Raw genomic sequence first — 19,774 nt, forward strand, 5'->3', positions numbered from 1 at the left:
AGAAAAGAACCCAAGCAACTTGAAAGAAGAAAAAATCACTGTATTTTCATTTATAAACCACTTGTTTAAGATAAAATCTACATGTAAAAAAGTTCAGTTTTTTTTACTGAACTTAGAATAAAATAAAGGACTTCAGAAATCTGAGTTTTCTAGATTTTGAAGCCAATTTGATGCAAGTTAAACTTAGAAAAGAAATCCTCCCTAACTTATGCATTCAAGAAGTATATGAATATCAAAATCAAAGAGGAAAAAGGTATTCGACATTCGGCAACATTATCGTCGTTCTTCAATATGTTTCAGTTACTCGAACAAATTATGCTTATCGGATACGACTGATATTTGCGAATGGCTCGGGGTTAGCTTTTGGTGCAGGCTTAGCAGCTTCAGGAGCTCCAAATACATTCCAAAATCTTAAAGTTTCATCTCCTGCTGCTGATGCCACAGTACATCCATCTGGACTCTGCTCAAATTTCAAAAACACACAAGATATTCAAAAGAGTAAGAAAATTGAACAAAACCATCTAACGAAAAAATTTGAATGGAGATTTGGGTTTCTTTGAATCATTACCTGAGCCATGAATAGAACTCTAGAAGTATGACCAGTAAGCTCAGCCAATTTAACCATTGATGGGTACTTCCAAAGAGTTAGTTGATTCTGAGTAAACCCATGAGAGCTTAAAAGTTCTCTATCGTTTTTGTTCCAAAGTAAAGAACAAACTTGTGAGCCAGTATCGACCGAATTCAAACAAGCTCCAGTGTGGGTGTTCCAAAATTTTATGCATCTATCGTTTCCACCTCCACCAGAAGCAAGTAGGTTAGACTGGAATGGGCACCAAGCTAGGGCTTTTACTGCCGCAGTATGATCTTCGAGTCTGTGAAGCCATTGAGTAGGAGAATTTGAAGAAGAAACGGATCTGTCCCAAATATGAAGAAGATTATCATTTCCACCACTTGCTAGTTGCTGCCCGGAGGAAGACCATTTCAACCCACAAACCTCTTGATGGTGTCCTCTATATGTTTCGACAATGTGGGATCTTATTCTAACGTCGTTGTTCACAATCAAACCATCCATTCCTCCAGTTGTAAGGATGTGATTGTTCCAATCCATAGCCCCAACTCGTGATCCATGGCCGCCTCGAAGAGTTCTTAATTGTCTGTTAGAAGTAGTATCCCATAATTGAACTTCAGAACTGTTTATTCCAATAGCTATATGACGACCATCAGGTGCCCAACTAACACTGGTGACAGGACCTTCATCATCGTCGACAGTCATAAGTTCAGAAGTTGATGAATCTGAAGCATCCCATAAGTAAACTGTGTTTCCAAGAGCAATTGCCAAGACATTACTGCTACCCCAATCAAGCAAATTCAAGTAGTAATCGTCGAGGATCTCAGGAGCATCTAATGTTCTTTCAGATGTCTGCAAATGATAGGAAAACAATCAGATTATCAGAGCCAATTTTCGATGCAGAAATTGAAGAATCGAGAATAAAACAAAAAACCCATTTCAAGGAGAAGAAGATTTACCTGAGGAATTGATCTCCGGGGTTTGGTTTGTTTGATTTGCTGAACAGATGTGGATGGTTCAGGAAACATTGGTTCAACAGGTGTTGGTGGCTTGTTCTTGAAAGCAAGGATTCTGGTTCTGTTCATGTTGAAAGCCTCTGCAAGTGCTTTTCTGTAAGCTTCTTTAGCTGGAGAACTCGCAACCGGGTTTTCCTTACCTTTTCTCGCCTCCATTAGCATGAACTGAGCATAATCGAAATCCATTGCCGAACGGTTCGGGATGAATCTGTCCAACTGCAATTTCCAAACAAAAATCCATCCATGAGAAACAATCACAATACTACAAGGAAAAAGTGAAAAACCTAGATTCCAATAATTCTATCTTAGTAACCAAGAATACTATATCATCTAGATTAGGTTGGTAAAAATAATATTGAAGCCCTAAATTAGAGGTTAATGAAAACCCCCAATCTCAGATTAAAAATCTTAAGAGATACAATCAACAGAAATGAAAAACCCTAGATTTCAATAATCCCATCTTAGAAACTACACAACAACGCCATTTGGAATAAAGTCAGAAACATAAAGAAAACATTGAAACCCTAGATTAGGGCGGATAAACCCTACAAAACCCTTATCAATAGAGGAAAAATAGAATCTAGAAAACGATAAACACGGAGAAACCCCTAAATTTAATGCAAAAAAACCCCTAAATTTAATGGCAAATTCATAAAAACCCTAGATTGAGAAACCACTGATATCATAAACAAGATGATAAATTGAATCAAAGAATACACAAAAAGATGCAAATCAAAAAATTTCAATGAAGATAAAAATGGGGTCTTTTTGGATTCAAGAACATACATTTTCTCTGGAATTTCTTCTATGGAGCATCTGTTCTTGCAATGGAAGTCGAGATTGACTGTTGTTAGAAGAAATGAAAGATCCTCCTGCATCCATTGTTAGACAAAAAACAAAGAAACGAACAAATAGAGAAAGGGGAAAAAACACAAACACAGAGATAAACCTGCAAAATAAAAATTAATCAAGCAAGAAAATAACAATAACAATAAAGTGAGCAACAATATCACAATCACTTCAATCTGCTAGAGAGATTGAATCGAGAGCTTATCAGATCGCGTAGAGATTAGAGAGAGAGAGAGAGAGAGAGAGAGAGAGAGAGAGGGAGAGAGAGAGATTTGTGAATAGAATTGGGTCTAGGGTTTGGTATTTGTACACAATTTGGATAGACCAGGAAATGACCCAACGGCTATATTTTAGGCTGGAAATAAAAGTAGCCGTTAAGATTAAGTTAGACATAAGTACCCTCGATTATCAGATCAAATGAAATTAGATAAATCATAAATTCTTTTACTTGGAAAGTTCATATTATCTTACTCATTGTCTTGGTCTCAAGATTTTCAACTTAAAAATGTAATAATGATTAATATTAAAATCCCTTGAATATATCCCAAAGATTTGAATTAGGATACTTAAAGATCAACAAGATTTCCAACTTAAAAAGTAAAAAAGATTAATTGAAAGGGCCCGTAATTATAAGGTCCAAAATGGGGAAGTTAAAGAGAATCAGGCCCAATACTAAATAATAATGAGGAAAAAACCCAGTAGGTAAAAATACAATTTTACCCTCCAAAATGAAATTTTCTGCCCAAATCAGCGTTCTGAATATTTCTGAACAATTCTTGGTTTGCTCTCGACAATTTTGTAAATTTCTGAACAAATCTTAGTTTGTCTCAACAATTTGTAAACTTTTGAACAAATTCGTTTTTGCTTAGACATTGTTTTGCCAAAATATTTCGCATTTTTTTCTTTTGCATTTTACATAGACAAACAAACACAAACATTTTGGCTACAACATTTTTCGATTTGTCTTGTGAAAAAATAAATGGTTTTCGCATTTTCTGTTTTGCTTTCGACATAAATATAAAGACTAAAGCATTTTTTATTTGTCCTTTACAAAAATTAAAATGTTATGCATATTATCCTTTGTATTTAACAAATCCGTTAACGAACAAATAATATTTTGACTAATACATTATATATGTTGTTAAGAACATAATTATATATGACGCCAACATTTTATAATAAGTCGGGACATTATTATAGATATTGTCAACATTTTATAACAACACAATGATATATGTTGTCAACATATAAGGGTAAAAATGGAATTATGAAAAAAATATGTTGCCTTGTTAACAACATAACTACATATGTTGTGAACATTTTGAAAAATGTTAAAAAAATTGGTTTTTTTGACATTATTATTTTTGAGTGGGTTTTTTTCTTATTAGGGTCTAGATTTTGGGTTTTTCACTCATTTTTTCTAATTGAAAACCCTGGAATAAACCCCAAAGATTTGAATGAATACTTAAGACCAATCATAACTCATAAAAACTCAAAGTTGGGAAAATAGAGCGGGAATATTTGAAAGTTGATTTGCTCTCTTCAACATTTATTTTCGTTCTCTTAAAAGATTGAAAATCTTTTTGTTGTCCATCTCATTTTTCAGTTAGCCCAGGGCTTTTCAAATCATATATTGTCTCCAATAACATGGTAGAGGTTGTTTGAAGCTCGTAGGGTTTTTATTGTATGAGCTAAATGAATTTATATTTGTTTCGTTTAAAGATTGTAAGATGTATTATTAGCGATTCGATGTACCAATGGATTACGAAAACTATTTTGTAGACACGACCATCAACTTTTGGGGTTATGAGAGCTTATCAGATTCAATTTATTTTGTAAACACGTATAACAAATTCTCCTCTTAGACTGTAACAAAAAAGTATTAGAGCTTTGGCATATGTGATTATGACAGTGATTCAACTGTCACGAGCAACTTCAGGAGCAAATCAATTATTTTGTATTATGGGCTATCTAGTTTCATATATATATATATCTATATATATATCTGAAGGGCGCTGCAAGGTCCGGACAAATTACATAGAATTTCATATTTAGTATTAATGTCTTTTAACTATGAAACTAGTGTTTAAAAAAAGATTCCATTAATAAAAAGGAAATGTTAAGTGTATTGACTTGATGAGTCACACGGGTAAGAAAAAACGGTGTAGATTAAAGTTAAAATTTGTTTTTTTTTTCTTTTAGTAAAAATGAGTCATTAAGTCAAGAGTTTTGTCACCTCACAAATAGACTAAATGTTATCAATACAACTTCAGTTTACACTCATTGGGCATTTTGAAGGTTTAAAATAATAGCGGCTAATTCACGAGGGACTGAATCAGAAAGTCGTAGACAATAAGAGATTGAGACCTGGCGACTGCCTATAAAGACACATGACGCCTGAATATGGTATCGGATTCTCCACATGGCTTCTTCTTCACCGTCACATAAAAGAGCAACGAGAGTTCGAGAATCACTTCCCATTTCGTGAGAATATACCAACTAAAATCCTAATTCGAAAGCTTTCAACTTTATTCGTTTTTTCTATATCACTGGTTTCCTTAGTATTTTGAGTTATTTGGGTTTGGGGCAAACACTAATATTGGGTGATAAGTTTGGGACATGAAAATATTTTTTTTTAAAATTTGAATTTGTCAACGGGTTTAAAGGGCCCGGCCCCCGAACAAAAAAAACAACTAAGAATAAGAAAGTAACAAAAGAATCGTAAGAGAAAACATCACTAAAAAAACCCTAAGTATACCGCATTCTAATTACACCCCTTTTATCATCTCTCACTATTTGCAGCAGATCGGGAGGAAGATCATGCGCCGTATATGCTGACATTCCCTCATGTGTCTTCAGTTTCGACAGATAGTCCGCCGCCTGTTTTATTTCTCGAAACACATGCTTGATTGAACAAGTCTCAAACTGATTCCATATATTCCTAATCTCATTTACTAAGCGTGTAACTTGCCAAGGCGGCTACTTAGTATTGTTAGTAAGAGTGTCCACTGTAAGTTGAGAATCAGTGGCAATTCCCACTCTTCTTAGTCCATACTTGATTGCTAAATGGAGACTTAAACACACTCCCTGTAACTCATGCTTCAGTACTGAGTGTATCCTAGTTGCTGCCGCCACAAGTACCTCTCCTTCAGAATTCCGAATAATTGCTCCATAACCCCCAGCTGAATCGTCGAAAGCACCATCGGTGTTTATAAGCACCTCGTCAGTTGCTGGTCCTTGCCACCGACAGAATTTGGGTGCTCGTATATTCGATGTAATGGCCAGATTCCAGTTCGCAAGGATCTGCTGCCCCCCCCCCCCCCCCCCCCCCCCCACCAAAATGAGCTTTGTCTCATTGGATTTTCCTAGTAAGGTTTTAATGAGACAATTTCTGATGTGGTGGACATCCAGGGGGAGTGTTATAAATATTAGATTTATGGTGGATGACCACCACCAATTGTAACTCCCACCACCATAGGTTTTCCACCATTACTTTGTATTCAAGCTCCATTATTGTGTGCCTATTGGATGTGTAACTCATCTAGAGAAATGCCTATATAAAGAGGTTACTTGCTAATGAAGAAGATTGATCAAACCAATGTATCATAGTACTCAATATACCAATGTACCAACGTAGAGAATTCTCTACAAACATATAAATACCAATCTAGTTTCTTCTTGTCTCTATCTTAGTTTATATTTCTATAATCTTTCTTCTTCCCTCTTGTATTTTTCACAACACGTTATCAGCACGAGTTGCTCTATGATCAAAAGGAAGAAGAAATTTTTCACTTGTTGATCAAGATACAAACAAATGAAACATGGGTAAGTTTGGTCAATTATAATTGGTAAGTTAAAAGGTATATAAGCTCTCTTTGTTAAATTTCCAAACTTCTTATTCTTATTTCTCTCTAACTATTGATTTTGTGATTGTTGAGGCATAGTGAATCATATCAAAAGAATATTAAAATTAAGTAGATGATAATGATGAAAAAGTTGGTATTGCAAACTAATATGAATAGCAATGCAATTTATTCAATGGTAAGGTCAAGGTAAGTTATGCCTAAAATATATAAATTGATATTACTCTCATAACTAATGTTTAATTTTGTATGAATATAACATGAGTGCATATTTTGACCTGTTAATGGAGATCTTTTCAAAGAGGAAATTTAACCATCAAAATTTGGTTAAGATCAAATTGAAACATCTATTTGTATATGAGATTACCAAACCTGAAGTTTGGTGTATATACTTCTTCTAATCTAGACAATTCTAAAATAATTGCTAGAGTAAGAAAAAAAAAATCTCAAATGATGAAAAGATGTTCCCTTATGAGTTGATAAATTGTCAAAAAAAAAAAACAAAAAAAAAAGGGTAAACCCCCCGAGAAAATAAATTTGTCTGCGCATTCCTGAAGAATGACAAATGCTAATTTTCCAGTATTGAAATTATTTTCCATTTATTATTAAAGGATTATAATTAAATGGTGGTAAGAAAAAACCTACACCGAGTTCATATTGGAAATAGGGTGACAAAATTGAGAATCTTTTTTTTTACTATACCAAAATATAATTTGATTAAATTCGACAAAGTTCTTCATCATGGAAGACAACCAAATTTTATGAAATTCTTTTAAAGAGAATACGATATCAAAGTTTTGGTTGCACTTGCATTGCAAGTGGTGATAATATTTTGTTCGCATCTTTGGACATTAGGACGCTAGGATATCCGCTTTCCAATTACACCTGAAGTTGTATACCCAAAGAAAAAGTGATGATGAATTTTAATAAAAAAAAAAAATCACATGGAGATGATATATCTCGCATGCAATCAATCACACCTGAAGTTGTGATATTTGAACAAATTGCTCACACCTGAAGTTATGATTAGATAACAACTTTGGTCCTGCAGCCCATATGATATGAAAATAGAAATCAAAATTTGACTGAAGCAATTGATTTTTTTTCTTGTCACATCCTTGAAGTATGTGCGCCCAAATAAAACAAAAATATATCGACATTAGGAGGAGGAAGTTGTATACTCAATGTCGTAAAATACTTGAAAAGTATCAAATTTCTTTCATTTGGAATTAATATAAGGAGAATTTGCTTCCTCGAAATATTGATATTTTCCAAAGCGTAATATGCTTATATATGAAAAAAGGTCAAGGAAAATGATCAGGGTTGATCAAAGTGACATATACTACTGGACACTAAAGGAACAATTTTATATAGGAATTCTCCTGAAGAGTCTATCAAATTAAAAACAAATGTGGTTCATGTTCCTAAATATAAATCACCCGAAGATGATATGTCTCAAAAGAGACAATGACCCTTAACGAGGGACACATACCCAAACCAGAAAACTCATTGAAATATATGTACTTTGCCAAAATTTGAGAAATTAAGTAAATGTTTTTAAACGATGTATTTCTGAAAATAATAGACACTGGGAGCATATTGATCCTAAATTACTTAAAGTAATTGGACAAATTTTGACTAAATAATTCGTTGTATATAACTTTTTCTTACAAAATAATTAAGTCTTTAGACATGAAGTCGAAGCACCAACCAAGAGTTACCCTGAAGGTAATAAAGTAGGCATATGTAAGAAATGTCATTTATTCTATAAAGAGTCCGACGTCTATTTATAAATTTTTAATATGAATTACAAATTCTCGAGTTATATTATGAAGTACTGATAAATCCTATCGTGACTCCTGAAGAGTTTATCAAAGCTTCAAAGTAGAGTATTGAAAAAGATTATTCGAGTAAAGAAAATTTTGAAATACTAAAAGGCTCCAAGCTTCAAAACAACTCATGTTGTCTCGAGTTGTAATCTGTCAAAGAAAATTGAGGTCCAAAAGTACCTAATGTGGTATAAACAATATATTACATATGTTGTCATATGGTTTCAGAAAACAACCATCATTCATGTATAAAATGTCAATCGTGGTGTACTTTTTTTCCTTCGTCAAGGTTTTATCCCATAGGGGTTTCCTTGTCAAGGTTTTAACGAGGTAACTAGGCGTACATGAAAATTATTTCAATTTTCTTAAGGTTGTAGTCTTTTTTCCTTCGTTCAGGTTCTGTCCCATTGGATATTCCTGACAAGGTTTTGGCGAGACAACTAGTCATTGAATGACGAGTTTAACACCTCTTATGCGTGCCAAGTGGATTGCACATTGAAATGTGATTAGTACACGATTTCACAAAATATTATAATTATCTAATCGATATATATGATACACAGATATGAATCACTAGAAAGTGAGTTCAACTGAAATCCCTGAAGGATTTAACAAACTTCAATCTAAAGTGTGCATAAACTTTTAAGCATTATATGAATGCAACATGAAATGTCAAATGGTATTTATTATATTTTTCTGTATATATACCAAAAGGAATCTGGCAATAGAAAGTTGAACAACACCCTCAACCTTTATGAGGGGGAGCAAGTTTATGAAGACACTGTATACTACATTTTCATACTGTACTCTTTTTCTTTCGTTAAGATTTTTTCCCACTGGGTTTTTCCTAACAAGGTTTTTAATGAGGCAGATTATGTATTGATAAAAGATATACATGAACAAAGAATTTGTACTCTTTTTCCTTCACTATGGTTTTGTCCCATTGGGTTTTCCTAGTAAGGTTTTAATGAGACAATTTCTGATGTGGTGGACATCCAGGGGGAGTGTTATAAATATTAGATTTATGGTGGATGACCACCACCAATTGTAACTCCCACCACCATAGGTTTTCCACCATTAGTTTGTATTCAAGCTCCATTATTGTGTGCCTATTGGATGTGTAACTCATCTAGATAAATGTCTATATAAAGAGGTTACTTGCTAATGAAGAAGATGGATCAAACCAATGTATCATAGTACTGAATATACCAATGTACCAACGTAGAGAATTCTCTACAAACATATGAATACCAAACTAGTTTCTTCTTGTCTCTCTCTTAGTTTATATTTCTATAATCTTTTTTCTTCCCTCTTGTATTTTTCACAACACTATTTACATTATAAAAAACATATTCACATAATTATGCATATTCTATAAATTTATAATTTTCTTGCATAAACTGACATATCATGGAAACACTGAGCACAAAATTTAATTGTTTCCATTCATTAACACACAAATTGGTTTAGAAAATAGTAATCGATAAACATTCGATTGTTCCAAAGCATCTAAATATTAGTAGTATATTAATGTTAAATAATATCTATCAATATTTGGGTAACTTAATGTTGCTCAAAAATATAAGGTGGTCTATCTATATTCTTTGAATATTTGAATTGATTAAACTATACAATACGAACACAGACACACACATTATAGTTAAAAAAATGAGTCCTTAAACCTGAACACAACTATAATGATAAAAAAATCCAAGAACGAAACAACAAATGATACCCTGAATTCAAAGAATCCCAGTAATATAAAAAAAAATGCAGAAAAAATTGAAGACCAAAACCCTAGATTGATTTAGAAGAAGCTTTGTAGTAAATAATCGCAGAGAAAATAAAAATATAAATAGCGTCAACTGATGTCAGAAAAAGAAACCCTAGGACCTCTCTTCGATTTGCAACTTAAATCGTCGGATAAGACATTTTTCGTCAAGTGAGAACTCTAGGACCTCTCTTCGTTTTGCAACTTAAATCGTCGGATAAGACATTTTTCGTCAAGTGAGAACTGAGAACTGGGAAGGTAGTATTTTCAAGCCCCAATTTCATCACCTCATACTTATGTATGTCCTAATTTTGTTTCTACTTTCATCCATTATTTTCGCCCCATCCTCTTTAATTTTCTTCTTTTTTTGGTATTCAGGGCGGGAAAAAATATCCAACGGTTAAATCCAAATTTGTAATCTGTGAGGAACAAAAACAATTTAGTCGAGTAGCTTACAAATTTTAGTCTCCACTAATGTGATTATGTTAGACTTAATAGTAAGGAATTCCATCTTTTTTTACCCTTCTTTCGGAATTTCGTTCTGCACCCTTTATTTTTTCCTGTTGTCGAATAGAGTCGGCGAAAAATGTCACTCGCAACGGCCGAAGTACAACTGTCGGTGACCTTTAACTTTTCCTTTCGTCCTCCTTATTTTTCTCTTTCTTACCACTGTGACGATCATCTTCATCATTATCACCTCTTTAACTATTTCTGTCTATCTCTCATTCTTCTAATGATGAAATTATTTGACACTTGGTTGTCCAAGTGGTTAAAGTGTTGAATATACTTCAAAGGTCCCTGTAGGTCTATATCTCACTACTTTCATTTTTAATAGTCTAATTTGCCTCATTTATTTTACCAATTTTGGATTTTAAATCTTAACAATTGTTTTATTAATTTTTGAGTCTATAGACCAAAAATAGGGTCCTAATAGGAGATTTAATCCTCTATAATCCTAAAAAGGATTTGAAAACCTAAATAATAATCTTAATAGATATCCGGTCCTTTTAGTGTCATCTAGAGAGATTACACAAATCCATATAATATTTATTAAATATGCAATACCTATATTAACCTTCGGTTAATATCTAATCGTGATTTTCCTTCTAAACCGTTTTAGATTTCTCTCCATATTTATCTCAACTTTCTCTCTCCAATCACGTTCTTTATGTAACTAACAACTCTCTCTCTATAATTCCGTAACCGAAATCCAGAAACTTTCCCATTACCTCTCTAAAAATGAAATCATCATTAAACCTTCATTAAACTCTCGCCCAGCTGTAAAAAACTCCATTGATTAGTATTCAATCAAGAGCCATCATCACAAACTCCATTGTCATTTACAGTTTTTACTCATCTTCTCTTTATTCTAGCCACAACTATTCAGGTTTAACATCTTATGTACATTTGCTTATAGTTAACGATTCATATTGAAGATTTCATAAATATCAAATGATCGTCTTTTCCATTCATCATTTACAATGAATCTGTATTGCTGTTATTTTCCATAACTAAAGTGTTATTTCATGTATTTGATATCTCTGTTTCATTTTTATTGAATCCATGTAATCTAGATCTGATGTTTTCATTCAAATATTTCGATTTCTCACAGCTAATATTATCTTCACATCAAATTGAACTGATAGTACAGGTAATGTTGGGTATTAGATTTCAGTCATTTAATCTCAGATCTGTAAAGAAAATACTTGGTATGTATTATACATTATGTATAATTTACGTTACATTATATATATTTTTTAATAATATTATGTTGTAAATAACATGTACATATATGTAATTTATCACAAAGTACGCATACTTTCTTACATAGTTGTCTATAAAATGTTGTAATAGGTATAAATTACAATTTTACATGCGACAAAGTATGCGTACTTTATTTACAAATGAATGATATTCTCATACATACAGATATAAGTACGTATTTTGTTCTTTACATTTTCAATTGTTTTCGTATCAAAACAATTTTTCTGTTTTACAATATCAATAATTATGTTTTACAGAACAGATGGAGATTCAAGCAGATTTATCATTACAAAGCAAGAAGACGATATTAAAATCTGATGGTTGGGATAAAATGTTTACAGAACCTGGTCAATTATTTCCCGGGGGTGCTAAAGCATTTCGATTTGCTCTTCGTCAATATAGTATAAATACTGGCCATGATTTTAAATTTATTAAAAATGATTCGAAGCGGGTAACAGCTGTATGTCCTGTTGAAGATTGCAAATGGAGAGTACATGGATGTGCGCCATTGAAATGCGAATCCATGTTTATTTTGAAAGACATGGAAATGAAACATGACTGTGAAGATTTCATTAAGAAGACCAAGAAACCCAAACTAAACAGTTCATTTGTTGGGAAACTTATTTTAGATGATGTTACAAGAAGCCCGGATCGTTCGACAGCAAGTCTGAAAAAAGACTTCTTGAAAGATTATGCTGTCCAACTTCCATATTACTACACTTATGAGGGGAAGAAAGTAGCAATGAATGAAGCATTTGGTCAAGAAGGAGACTCATATGCAAAACTTAGATGGTATGCTGATGCCTTTTCACGTACCAACCCAAACAGCATAGTACAACTTGAAGTTGACGATGTGTCTCGGAGATTTAAAAGAATTTTCATTGCACCACATGCTTGTATAGCTGGCTTTCAATATTGTCGACCAGTTTTATATGTGGATGGTACATTTTGCAAGACTCGTTTTAACGGTTGTATACTGGCTGCTGTGGCTAAAGATGGTAACAATGGTAATTTCTGAACATTCTTTATAAAATTCATCCAAATTAATCTATAAAAGTATCTCATTTTTCAACATCATTTTCTATCATTTTATATAGATTATTTTACATTTACGATAAAGTATGCATAATTGTACATAATACTGTCATACTTTATTAAGGTTTCATACTTTAAAGTATGAATATTATGTAAAATTTACCATACAATATGAGGATTTTACATAAGATTGCTTGATGAATATTTAAAGTTTCATACTTTCACTTAAATATTTACAAATTACAGGTCTATTTCCGTTAGCATATTCTGTTGTTGATGTTGAGAATGACCAAAATTGGGACTGGTTTCTAAGGCATTTGCGCAATGCTCTGAATATGGAAAAGACGTATATCTTTATTTCAGACCGTCACAATGGTATAATCAACGGTGTCAAGAACATTTTCCCGACAGCACACCATTCCTTCTGTGTATGGCATCTAAGGAACAATCTGAATTTAAGATTGGCAAATGGAGCTAGAAAATCAAAATTCTTCCAAACATTAATTTTCAAGGCTGCTAGAGCTCTCCCCGAATCTGAATATCACGCAACTATTAATCAGATGATACAAATGGGTGGTTCAAAAGTTGCAGCATTTTTTAATTCCTTAGACCCTGCCTCTTGGGCAGATGCTTTCTTTCCCGGTATAAGGTACGATCTGATAAATAAGTGTATTCATTTCATTTACTATATTGATAATTTATGTTGACAGTACATATTGTACCGTATACAGTTTTGACTTTAAGTAACAAATAACACGTATTTTACACCGCATATCCGATAGTTTATAGAAAAGTATGTATTCTTTTTGTTAAAAATTATCGACTTCAGGCTGAAATATTTAAAATTTATATACGTTTTATTTGATACAGATACACGGCGATATCATCTCAACTCTCAGAATCCTTTAACAATCAGATTCGACATGCTCGTGGACTACCAATTACAGCAATGTTGGAGGCAATTCGTATTCATATAATGAACAAAATGAACACAGCAAGGGAATTGTCTAAAAAATGGACGACGTTCTTGTGTCCAACCATAACTGATTTGTTGAAAGCAAAACATGATAGTGCTGCAACCTGTAATATTGCCCAGGCTGCCCCATTTATATTCGAGGTTTACTCAGAACCTTCTCATTGTGTTAATCTTCTACAGATTTCTTGTACTTGTAGAAGGTGGCAAGTTGATGGTGTTCCTTGTGAACACGCAATGTTGTGTATTAAAAGCTTGTCTGAAGACCAACAAGATTGTTTTTACGATCCTATTTGGACAACGGAGTCTTATGTGAAGACTTACCAGGAACATATAATGCCTATATCCAATGTTGATGAACCAAGGATTTTTGATGAAGCCACCAAAATTCTCCCACCGTTGATTCGTCGTAGACCAGGTCGTCCAAGAACAGTACGGATCGAGAGCTCTGGGAATATGCCAAGAAAATTAAGGATATGTGGTAGGTGTAAGCAACCTTCATACCACAATCGGAAAACATGTAGGGTAAACATCTGATGTATTTGAATATATGTTACATAACACTTGCAATCCACATAATTTTCTAATATGCAATCGTTTTTTCCTATGTTTTGTTTCACTATTCTATCTTTATTCTCTATCAGAAGTTTTTTCTCTACATGAAGGTTATACTTGCCTAACATATGTGGTGTATATGTTAGCAAAACCAATTACACAAAATACAGTACAATTTATGTATTTTGGTGCAAAATTGTTAAAGTTTTTACAGAATTTAAATTTACATAACGTGTTCTGGTTAAAAGTTCTTGTTTTGTTTCATAAATTTACTGTTATTTATTCTTAAATATTCATACTTTGTCTCATGTTGTCCGTACTTTATTTCATATTTCTTACGTGTTTACTACATAACACGTTATTTATCAAAACGTTACTCATGTTTATGTAATAAATGAAAGGAAGAAACTTGATATATTTCAGACATTTTTTAACAAATATGAATTTTTAATTAAAAATTACAGTTTCAACCATCAAAATATTTTATACTTCAAACTGGCAATTGTAATTCATTACAACTAATTTTAAATTTCAAAACATAAAACCATACTTTAATCTAAACTATATTAAAGATTTTTTCCACAAATCTCTGGTTTCATTCAATAGCTCGTACGTCAGTTCCGCTCTTCTACGCTGAGCTAATTCAATCCAATCTCTTGCAAGGTATTCCTCCGGTACTGCCCATTTGTAATGTTTCATAAACACTAAATCCATATGAAGCATAACAAATAGTCCACAATCCGCACTGTCAATCATTGATATAAAATTTAGTATGAAACCACAAAATAATTTATAAACTATGTAACTATCTGTATGCATTACAGTAATCTTAAAAATGTGAAATATTTTGTACTTACTTTTCTCCTTGTTGATGATCATACGGCGTCTTCGAAATCTTACATTTCTTCTTAAATTCAGGACTCACATATTTTGTTTTGTGAAGCACATCTAATATGTATTGTCCATATCTTGCAGCATTTTCTTCACATTGTTTACGTAGCTTTATGTCAAAGAACAACGAGTTGTAATGGGTCCAAGACTGATCAAAATAATCAAATACTAACAAAGTCCAGTGAATAACCCTACTAACATCTGTACTCATCGCATGACACATTGGAGCCACTATATAAGATATAAGCCCTCTTTCAGCCTCCTTTAATAACCGTCCGGATAGGTGGGGGTCTATGTTTGACTGGGCTGACTTGCAATTTATCATTGTCTGTCAAATAAAAAACACATACTGTATAAACAAAAACAGGTACACTGCTATAAAGTATTCATACTTTACAACAAACAAAACACTTGAATCGAATAAAGTATACATAGTTTTCTCATCATGCAAACCTTTTTAGTAGACAAAACATGTAATTTATACACATAAAAACTTTTCTATTATGAAATTATGACTTCTGTAATTAAAACTTACCCATAATTCAGATGCGAGAACGAAAACTTGTCCAGCCCCTTTTAAAACTTTTGAAGATAGATGCTTTGACCACCAATTTATAAGCTGAGCATCGGTTTCACAGTTCATCATAAGCCAATTCACCTCTCTTCCTCTAACATCACTTGTTAGATTTGATTCCCATACAATTGTTCTGCATGTTAATTGTTGTTAGTTTAACAGATTAATTTATAGCAAAATATTTATATTATATTATATATATTAGATTATGTTTGTTACAATCATCATAATGTAACACAAACAACAAAACATTTCATAACATATTGAAAATGATTCGAAAAACTTCAAATTCATTACTTCATCTTCACTCCTTGGTTGAACTCCTCAAGCAGACCCTTCTCATTCTGGTTCACTTTCTTCCAAACCTTGCTCTTCTTCCAGTTGCTAAGTGGTTCATCATCATCAATCGAAACTCCCTTCCCCTTTTTATCTTGTTCTTCAACATTGACTACCTCCTTTTTCCCAATTTCCTTCTTTTTATCTTTCTCGGCCTTTTCTTTTGGCTCGGCCTTTTCAGTTTGTTTCCTTGTTCTCGGAGCTTGTTTGATTCTCTTAATAAGAGAATTCTGTTTAGGTGTTTCACCCCCATCAACTGTTCTGTCCGATCCACCCTTAATAGCTTTTGATTTTGTTCTCTTCTTCTTTACTGATGTTGGAGTAGTCTCGACAAAGTCATCATCTACGAGTCTTTCTGTTTCAGCATTCTCTTCATAAGCTTGAGCAACTTGAACAACGTCGGTGAAGTCGGGTGCATTTGTGAAATCTATTCCCAAATCAAAATTGGGAGTTGAACTATATTGCTTCTCTTCCTCATTAGGCACCAACACAATGGCCGTGCATGGCACGTTTCCATCATCAACTGAAAACAACAATCATATAAAAAAAAAATGGATTCATCACTAAATTGACATATAAATAATATATAATTTATTTTGTGAAAATTATATTTTATGTAAAGTATCCATACTTTACCATAATGAGTAATATACAAAGTAAAAGTATGAATAAATACTGACCTTCCTGTTGTTGTTCTTCCACATTTTCATCTTCCTGTACTTTATCATCATGTTCTACTCCATCAGACATCTCATCATTGACATTTTCTTTATCCCCAACCTTATCTACATCCTCATTCTTGTCCCCATTATCTTGACCCATTCCTTCATTATGATAATCATCCATCAATGATTCCTCCCTCTTTTCAGAATTTAGAAGTAACTTCAATTGTATTACTTCATTCCTCAAACTTTCAATTTCCTCATCCTTTTTCTTTAATTCTTCTCTTTGATTACTTACTTCTCTACTTAGGGCTTCGATTTTCTCCACCCTATTCAACTCTTCATCAAAAGGTATATCCACAACTACCTTTTCTGTAAACTTCAACATTTCTTTCTCTTCTTCACTCACATCATCCACAACATCCTCATAAACCTGCATGTAAAGAGTTACATAAATCACAGGGTGTTCTTTATATGCATTCGAATAATTTATCATAAATTATATGTAATGTATGATAAATCACATATAATGGAAAAAGAAATACAATATATTTATAAAGAAATTATACTTTAATTAATAAAAGTTCACATTAAAAGTTGGTTTTACCTCCTCGGGTTCAAGACCAGCTAATTCATTTTCCATTCCATTCTTGAATCCATCAACAGACCACCTCAAGAACCTTGGGGTTCTTGTTTCATTCAGTGCATTCTTCGCATACAGATTAGTATGCATACACACCCAGAACTAAAGAAAAAAAAAAAAGTATTAAAAATTACTCATACTTTATAAGAAAGAATATGCTATTTAAATAACAAATTAATTCAAAAAAGAATACTCACAGGTAACAGTAACAAGCAACCAGATGCTTTGGTGGGGTCTTCTGAATGCTTCTCGATCGTTTCCATCATATATGAATGTATGGCTCTTGGCCATGACACCCTGTTGATTGCTCTTCTAGACTGGATGTTCTTATAAATACTAGGCAATACAGTGAAACCAGCCAAAGTAGCAAATAGGAAGCTTGCCGAAAACATCATAATTAGAAGTTGAACAAATTCTATTGCTGGTTCACTGTTCCTTACGCATTTGATTAGTGCATTCCCAACAACAGCACTTGAGAGACCCATATTTTTGTTTCTTGATGCTTCAAGTGTTTCCTTGAAGTATTTGTTCAAGAAAGCACACTTCAAAGGATCTAGGTCATTTTTCTTAGGGAATGCCTCATATTCAGAACCCTCCATTGGCATTCCCAACAACAAAGATACATCTTCGGGTTTGAATTCTAACTCTTTACCCCCAATAACAAATTTCTTTGTCGATTTTTTATATCGACAAAGAACATCCAAAATGGCAATTGTAGGACGAATAGTATAATTCTCCCTTAATATCGTACCTTCTGCCATAGCATCAAACAATTGACTGAAAGGAGTTTTGCTAATCTCCTCCTTCATTTCTTCAGTCATGTAGGTACGTATGCTATTGATTAACTCTATTGGTTTGCTGAGAGTGTATCTGAATAGTGCCGATGTTTTTTGCACCGGTATTAATTTCTGTTCACCTACTATATCAATCCACTTACTAGAGCTTCCTTTGTCCTTAATCTTCAAACTTTTTGAACTACCACCAGCCTGCAAATACGACAAAAAAACACAATTGTAAACCGTCAGCCATTCTTCATCTAAAGTATGCATACTTTAACTAACATGATTGGAAATTTGTTAGACAGAATGAATTCTTTAAAGTTATATCCCAAATTTGTACATCAAACTAGGCATAATTTGTTAAAAGAAAAAAACATATATGTATGTAAATCATAATTTATCATTCAAAGTAACAATAAATTAGAACAAATTCCAGATACTTTACCTCAGATACTGATGTTTCTTTTGTTTTCGATTTCTTCTTAACAACTACTTCTTCGACAGTGGCCTTTCTCTTCATAGGACTCCTTCTTAATGTGCTTTTTTCTTCTGTAACATTCGCTTTAGATTTCCCTTTTGGAGCCATTATCAAACTATTGCTGCAATGTAAAGGACATCTCATTAAACCCTAAACCAAGATCAAATATTTCATTAAACCATTTTTAAGAAATATTGTTTAATTTTATATAAATTATCTGTTTTTTATAACACAAAGTTATCTTATTATTAAACAGGAATAAAAGTTTAAAAAGAATATTTAGGTTTTTCAAGTAAAACAAAAGATTTTAATGTCGATCCCTTCTTTGTAAACATCTAAAGATCTATTAATCATGAGACAAAATCGATTTTGTACCCCTTTTTTAAATAATTACGAACGAAAAAACCCTAAATCTGTCTTAATCTCCTTTAAAACGAAAACAAACATCATATCTAGAGAGAAATCTTTACCAAAATCAACAAAACCTCTTCAATATGAAGTTAAACTGACATGCAACAACTATTTATAACGATTTAAACTGAAAGAACAAATCGTTTCGCTTTCAATCGATTTTATAACGAAAAGGGGTTTACTTTACAACTTACCTTTTCACCTGAAGCGATTCTTCAATGTAAAAGATGAATGGAGAAGATGAAATGATATAAACTTTCGGGGTTTGTAGATCTATTTAGGGTTTATCGATTCGATCTTCTGAAGAGATTTGATGAAAATAGAAATCGGGTATTTTAGAGAGAGAAAATGAATTTATGAAGGGATAGTTAACACTTTCTGTTTCGGCTTCCTTAGTACGGCCCGAAATCACGCCCGGCGGTTTTGGGAAAGTTTCCCAAAACCCTCGGAAATTCAAATATCCCGGGTTTTTTAGATTTAGGATACATTGGGTAATATCCAAAAAATTATCCATACTTTATGCCCTTCTTTTAAAAGGACTAAAAATCCATAATCTAAGAGGAATGGTCTATAAACCTATTATCAAAATGATTTTGGTCTATATACCCATGGACTCTTGTTTTATTAGCAAAAATCACATATCAAGTCATAAATTTTTTTCTTTTTGTAAAAATTTAACTCACCTCAATGCGTGCATCATTTACTTAAAAGGAATTTGTTCTAAACTAATTGTGCTACAAGTTGTTTTTGCATAAATCGTGTTTAGAAAGGTCAAAC

The 19,774-nt window shown here is 32.7% G+C and overlaps 2 protein-coding genes across 2 annotated transcripts; one reads left to right on the top strand and one right to left on the bottom strand.

Annotated features, from left to right (window-relative positions):
- Positions 1 to 19: 19 nt before the first annotated feature.
- LOC147569891 (cell division cycle 20.2, cofactor of APC complex-like) lies at positions 20 to 3,100 on the bottom strand. Its single transcript, XM_086656465.1, has 4 exons — positions 2,371 to 3,100; positions 1,528 to 1,800; positions 569 to 1,420; positions 20 to 460 (listed from the first exon to the last, which is right to left on the bottom strand). The coding sequence occupies exons 1-4, from the start codon at positions 2,464 to 2,466 to the stop codon at positions 320 to 322; spliced, it is 1,362 nt and encodes a 453-aa protein (XP_086512591.1). The 5' UTR covers positions 2,467 to 3,100; the 3' UTR covers positions 20 to 319.
- An 8,822-nt stretch (positions 3,101 to 11,922) lies between these two features.
- On the top strand, positions 11,923 to 14,205 carry LOC147569892 (uncharacterized). Its single transcript, XM_086653198.1, has 4 exons — positions 11,923 to 12,061; positions 12,290 to 12,667; positions 12,942 to 13,344; positions 13,566 to 14,205. The coding sequence occupies exons 1-4, from the start codon at positions 11,923 to 11,925 to the stop codon at positions 14,203 to 14,205; spliced, it is 1,560 nt and encodes a 519-aa protein (XP_086509324.1).
- Positions 14,206 to 19,774: the final 5,569 nt, after the last annotated feature.

This window comes from Eschscholzia californica, unplaced genomic scaffold (genome assembly GCF_041429995.1).
Source record: "Eschscholzia californica isolate CP2 unplaced genomic scaffold, dmEscCali1.0.p SCAF_1, whole genome shotgun sequence".
Classification (NCBI taxonomy): domain Eukaryota; kingdom Viridiplantae; phylum Streptophyta; class Magnoliopsida; order Ranunculales; family Papaveraceae; genus Eschscholzia; species Eschscholzia californica.

Excerpts from the sequence above, each read along its gene's own strand:
- LOC147569891 (XM_086656465.1), bottom strand. The coding sequence starts at position 2,466 with ATGGATGCAGGAGGATCTTTCATTTCTTCTAACAACAGTCAATCTCGA. Across the intron at positions 1,801-2,370 it reads GAAGAAATTCCAGAGAAAAT|TTGGACAGATTCATCCCGAA; the intron begins GTATGTTCTTGA and ends TGGAAATTGCAG. Across the intron at positions 461-568 it reads GAGTTCTATTCATGGCTCAG|AGTCCAGATGGATGTACTGT; the intron begins GTAATGATTCAA and ends AAATTTGAGCAG.
- LOC147569892 (XM_086653198.1), top strand. The coding sequence starts at position 11,923 with ATGGAGATTCAAGCAGATTTATCATTACAAAGCAAGAAGACGATATTA. Across the intron at positions 12,062-12,289 it reads ATTTGCTCTTCGTCAATATA|ATGATGTTACAAGAAGCCCG; the intron begins GTATAAATACTG and ends AACTTATTTTAG. Across the intron at positions 12,668-12,941 it reads GGCTAAAGATGGTAACAATG|GTCTATTTCCGTTAGCATAT; the intron begins GTAATTTCTGAA and ends TACAAATTACAG.